At 40.2% G+C, this 6,486-nt stretch overlaps 1 protein-coding gene across 1 annotated transcript; it reads right to left on the reverse strand.

Moving 5' to 3' along the window:
• Positions 1-1,510: 1,510 nt before the first annotated feature.
• On the reverse strand, positions 1,511-6,486 carry ptger4a (prostaglandin E receptor 4 (subtype EP4) a). The gene is made up of 2 exons (XM_034235005.1): positions 4,168-6,486; positions 1,511-3,758 (listed from the first exon to the last, which is right to left on the reverse strand). The coding sequence occupies exons 1-2, from the start codon at positions 4,948-4,950 to the stop codon at positions 3,186-3,188; spliced, it is 1,356 nt and encodes a 451-aa protein (XP_034090896.1). The 5' UTR covers positions 4,951-6,486; the 3' UTR covers positions 1,511-3,185.

Here is a 6,486-nt window from a genome sequence, read left to right on the forward strand (position 1 = left end):
TTCAACAGGCTTTCTCAGCTTGTTATAACACAAGCTTTCATTACAAGTTTTTTTTCTCTTATATAAGGCCAGATATCTTTACTTTGAAAAAATAAACTATTTTCTGGGAGCGAGTAGCATTCCTCGTGATGAGTACATTGAGGAAAGTTGGTGAAGGGAATTTCATTTATGGTTCCACAGCACAAAATAGTAACATCTTTTAAATAAAAATAGTTTCCCTGATACTCACTGCAGTTCTCTTTCAAGAAAATGTTGTGAAATGATATGAAAGAAAAAATGTAAAAGAACAAAACAGCTGGACCATCTGCTGGGTCGGTGAGATGTGAGGACAAACTGACCATCTAAGCCAGGTCTAAGCTCTTTGTTGTTATAGCATATTAGCAATAAGATCCTATTTCTTAATTGGCGTCACAAAGGCTGATATTGGCACTAATGTGAGAGGAACACTGTAGGGAATCCTGTTTTTACAAATCACATCTCCTATTTTCTCTATTATTACGGGAAGAAGCCTGTGGCTCTTTTACCTCCATAGAGCATTTATCAGCTCCTGCATCACTTCTGCTTTGGTTCTGGCGTCTTTTCAGACTGGGATTGTTTAGTGTCCTTTACAACTGAGGCTGACAGCAGAGGTGGAGGAGCAGCAGGTGTTTTCTGCTGTTTATCAATGAGCACACGAGGAGACAGGGTGCAGAGTGTCACCCAAGGACCTGTGTGTTGTAAAGCAGCTTCACAATGACGTTCATGTCAACTTGTATGTGATTTAGGATCCTTTTACACAAGCATCACCTCCTTTTATCATAACATATGCAACAAAATAATCTTCCTTTATTGCTGATGTTTCGAAAAGACTTGTGTTAGATTTGTTTGAGTAAAGGTTAGTGAGGCTATTCTTATTTGTCCTGTGACTATGACCCTGTTCACGCAGGCGGTACATATCAGCCTCTTTGGTTGTTCATTTATACATTTAATAAGTTATTTCGCAGACTGACAGCAAAGAGGATGGAGTGGAGGGCTTGTTTTACATATCACAGCATACCGGAACATCAAGCGTAATCTTTTCACAATTTTGATTCAAAAATGTGTATTGTTCCTAGAGTCTACTGGATAATCTTACACTACTCTTTCAGGCGTCTTCAAAACGTGTTTGTCAAAGCCACTGCAATGCTTGTTTAAGATTAATTGCAATGAATTGGAGCCTTAGATTTTGTTTATTGTTTCAGGAGAGAAGCTGTCCCGGCAAGGTCAACTTCCTGATATTTTTCCCCTCCATTCTCTGTTTCTGTCTGTCTGGCATTAGCTATTTGACACATTACTAAGACCCAGAGGCTTTTCGTACACTTAAAAAAAATCCTAATTGTGTCTAACCTTACCCGAGTGTTAAACGTTCCTTTATTTGTCTATACACTTTGGAGAAGCCTGTTCTTCTCGGGCCATTTGTCTGTGCTAATGGGGGTCATGAGAGGATCTCACCAAACCTTAGCAGGAAAAGAGAGTGTGAGAGACTTGGTGCTCATATTATTAACTTCCGCTTTATGTTGATAACATATGGCGACATGTCACAGGTCATGTTTGCTGTGAAACAATAGCAAGGGCATTACAGCTTCATTATAAAATGTACACATTTTCTTTCGTAAAGTTCTCAGTTATTACTGCTAAACTCTAGCACAAACCACATAACGTTTACAGACATGAAATGTGTGGCCACAGATTTAATTCTACATCACAATACATACATGATACAAAATAAAGTGCATAATTTAAATATAACATTTTTAAAATAAATTAAAGACCTTGTAACAGGTCACTTAAGCCAAATATCATGTGGCTTATCCTAAAGGCAGGTATTTTATCCATTACATAAAGCAACAATCTGGAGCTGATTTGATAACCGGGAAAAGGAGGCAGAGTTTGCCTCAAAGCTGCTGAAACTAAGACATAAAGCTCATTTGAGTGAAAAAGCTCAAACGTTCAAAGGTTCAGTCTATTGTATGTATATATATATGTATAGTGGTAATACAGCCACAGAAATAGCCAATCGACTATCATTATGAAAAATCAAAAAGTGGAATTCTGCCATTACATTTCTTTTGACATGTTTTACAGAAATTGACAATTTTCTGATTTTTTTAACCCCAACATTTGAGTGAAGATAGATAGATATCTGCCAATGAAAATGATTGTAGCTAAGTGTTTGAAACTTTTTGTAAAGCCCTGATTTTCTGGATGTTTGTGCTGAAAATAGAAATTCATGAAAAAGTGTTCTGATCAAACACATCCTTAGTGTGGACAGTCCCTTGAGGCGTGTGATTTATCAACTATAACCTTCTCCATGGAGAAGAATAATGTTATTACAAACTATATTTTACACAACATCAATCATCTACAACACATTTTCTCTCAAGCTGACAAGTGTGCTGAAATATGTTTGATATCAGATGTTGCTTAACTCAACATTAACGCAACATCTGTCACAGGTTAACACATTTTCTGTAGCTTTGGGGAGAGATAAGTGTTACGTGAATCATTGTAGCCTAATTGTAAGATGGGAAAAAAAGTTTTCCTAGTTTTAGATGACTATGTGTGTGTATTCCAGGGCTTAGGAACAACATCCTAAGGGTTTGCCACATAATAATACTGCACTGTATATTAGTCATGGAACTAACTCATGTCCTTCAAAAAGCGCTGTACATTAGAGTTGGTTAAATATATAAATTACAATGGCAGCACACATGCCAGTGATTACTCACATTCAATACTGTTTAAATGTATCATATTAACCACAAGCCTGTGACTCAATGATTTAACTGGACCCATTTACTGTGTGTCACAGTTATAGGTTTTAATATAGCTGAAATTATGAAAGATATATTCCATCACTGAATCGTGAGTCATGAGGTGAGGGTAATGTCTGTAAGAACGACATTTTAGGCAAAACGACAAATCGCTCATACAGTCAGAGATGGTCACTTGAGGTAGATGCTGAAACAGAGAATAAACAACCGGAGAATAAAGCTCACTGCACTTCAAGTGTAACTTCCTTTCTCACTTCATGCCACCGCATCACAAGAGTCATTTATTTTCTTTCTGTGCCTCATTTTTCAGAGATTTAAAAGTTCACTTTTGGAGAAGCCATTGAGTAGACAGTCTCACTCAGAGTGAATTTAGAGTTTTTTCCTAATTCAGAGTTAAGTCAGATGCATTTTTCCTCCCACTGTCTGTGTGTTCAACGACACCTGAAGTGTTGTGTCTTTTGGGCATGGCAGAGCTGAAAGGTCCCTGATTACATGTGTCCCTTCTCTACTGTGAGCCTCAACGCTGCCCTGCTCAGACGAATAAGATGCTTGTGAGTTTCTGACTGATGAAGGTTGTGAACCAGAGGGTGTGTCTGATTTATGGCAGCTTCCTTTGTACACTTCACTTCCCTCTGGCAGGTAGAGGAAGGTCTGGGAGCTGCTGGTGAAGTCTCTCAGGTCGTGGGAAACCAACGACTTTGAGACCTGGTTAGAAATGACCAAGGAGAGTTGTTGGGCGTCTATGTGTAGGTTTCCCTGTCTCTGTTGCCTCCGTGCTCCTATCTTGCAAAATAAACACTTGATTTTCTCAATGAGTTTGAGGAGAACGGCCTTGCGGAGCAGGATGTAGATCCAGGGGTCAAGAATGGGATTAAAGGAGGCAAATCTTATCGCTCGTAGATCAGGGTTTTTGTCCAGACGCAGCTCCACTGGAGTTTTATACAGCTGGTTCAAAAACACCTGAGCCTATAAGGGAAGAAAGAATACATTATGAGTAGATAGATAAATGCTTCCAACTGTGTGTGCTTGCATCTGATTATGTGTGTTTCTGAGGAAAATATGTGTGAGTTTGCAACAGTATGAGTCCACATATCTGTGTCTGATTGGTATGAGGTGAAAAACACACTAATACAAATGAAGAGCAGGGAGACGAAAATAAAAACATGTTAACTCTCTTTCTCTATAACACCACTTTTTTTGGGATGGGGTTGGGAGCCGTGCGTAAAACGTGGGTAATGGAGTAAAGCCAGAGAACGGCAAAATATGGCAAAAAGTAACATGTTAACCAAATTTTTTGGTCTGCAAAAAAAACAACTTTACATTTAGTGCGTAAAGGATAAAAACAGTCTACATGACGCAGAAACAGAGAACTTACAACAAGAGGGATGGAGCAGATAAGCACCACTGCCGAAGTGCCTATAAGCAGAATGACCATCTGAATCTCTGCACCGGCCAGACGTCCAAAGCTGCGTCCTCTCCTCGGCGGCTCCACGGTGCGCCCCAGATCGGTTCCCAGCGACATCCTGCGCACGTATCGCCGGTGCATCCGAATCAGAGCCACGCACACCAGCACGTTGCAGATAACAGTGGCGAGGGTCAGAATAGAACTGAAGCCCGCGTACGTGTAGGAGTAGGCTGCATCGCTGGTCGTGTTGCTCCTCCACTCTAAAAAACACCAAGTCTGCGGGTATTGTTTCTTCACCTGTCCAAAGCCGACAATCGGCAGGGCGCAGAAGATTGCATTGGAGATGTAGATCGCCAAGAGAGTCAAACCCGCCAGTTTTTGGTCCACATAGTCATTGTAGAAGTAGGCATGGTTTATAGCGATGTATCTCTCCACGGACATGGCACAGATGATACTGAGCCCCGACAGGGAGAAAAAGAGCAAGGTGAATCCAAAGTATTGGCACAACGGGTCCTCTCCGGGCCACGAGCCTTTCACATAAGTGGCTATGGTGACCGGGCTGGCCAGCAGTGTGCCCAGCAGGTCCGTCACTGCCAGTCCACACACCAACGTGTAAAACGTGGTTTCCTTCTGTTCTTTGCGGGATTTGCAAAGAACTACGATGGCGATGATATTTCCAACCACTCCGAAAATAAACATTATGGAAGGAATGGTCGGGACCATTGTCCTCCCTGTCATCGATTGATTATTCATTGTTATGTCCTTCAAACGCAGTTAAAGTCTAGAAACAACTTTTCTTAACGCTATCATTTCTAGTCCAGAGCAATAAACGGATAGAAGTGCACATAAAATAATTCTGGGCAACATTGTTAAATCTGAAAAAAACAGTTTGAACCTTAAAACCAACTCCTGAAAAAAGTTAAATTCCCCCTGCCGAGCATCATGTAGCAGCTGCTGTGGTTAGTCCTCAGCTGGCTTAGTAAGAGCATATCTCCCTCACAGGAGAGATAAAGGCAGGCAGCAGACACCAGCTCAGACTTCATTGAAATAAGACTGACTTCAAGCTTCCTGCTGAGCTCAGTCCCTCCCCTTAGTTTCACTCCACTGCCTGCTCTGTCTGGTGCACCAAAGACCTTGGACATATTTTGCAACCGTCATACAGAGGTGACAATTTGTATCGTACCACAGCCAATTCCATTTATAATTAAACCATGTTGATTATGGTGAAACTCAGTGTGGTCTATAAAGTACCACCACAATAAAAGATTGCACAGCCAATGTTGAACAAACGTTTTCCCCTTCCAGGGGAAATTCAAATCTCAACGACTAATATTATAAATTCCTAAGAATCTCCATTTTTGATCAGGACTTGCTTCGTAAAACAAGCTGCTTGGATGATGTCAGCAGTGAGTTACAGTTGTGGCTGGAGCTTGTCTACGTGAGATGTTCTTAACCCTGAGCTCAATGTCTAATGTCTAATCTAAACTCAAAACAATGCTTGAACAACATGGTTTGACATCATAAACCCACCGTAAAACGTAAGAAACACCTGCATATTATCCCTACTGTAACGGCCAAATAACTAATTCAGTTAAGGTTATCCTTAATTGATTTCCTGACAATCATCTTATAAGGATTGATTTGGGATGACGAATCCAAAATTATAGATACAAATCAACAAAATGTCAAACAATAAATCCATTGTTCACCATATGTCCTGCAAATATATTCAACAACCTGCAGCCATCCTGCTTGGTCTCTGTGTTTCTCAGAAAACACCAAGACTAAGATTGACAGTTTCTAACATCATTTAATATGCAATTATCAAGAACATTTGATCAGGTTATTAAAATGCAGTCCATTTTGTTTTCAAAAAAACACATGCAAATGACCACCGCACATTGTAATTTGTCCCTAATATTTACAGTGGAGCAAACAAACAACTTGTCCTGCTGAGAGAGAGCGATGACACCAGAGTCCCTGACATGATGTGAGTTAAACTGCAAAACAAACCATGTAGTTGTTCACTCTGGAGGTCCAAAGCCTTTTTATAAAAACTCCTGAAATCGGATATTTTTCTATTCAGACCTGTTTTCTTCAAAAGAATGGAAAGAAGTTAACCCACCATGAGCTGTGAGTTACATTTAGGAAAACATAGGCGGATCAATGTTCCACTCTGTTGTCTTTGTGAAGGTAAACTTCTGTTGTTGCAATGTTGAGGTAGAATGAAGGAGTCTGGAACCGTTGTTAGCCAAAAACACTGAGAGTTTTATTGGAGAAAGTACAGAC

The sequence above is a fragment of the Gymnodraco acuticeps genome, unplaced genomic scaffold (assembly GCF_902827175.1).
Source record: "Gymnodraco acuticeps unplaced genomic scaffold, fGymAcu1.1, whole genome shotgun sequence".
In the NCBI taxonomy this organism is placed as follows: domain Eukaryota; kingdom Metazoa; phylum Chordata; class Actinopteri; order Perciformes; family Bathydraconidae; genus Gymnodraco; species Gymnodraco acuticeps.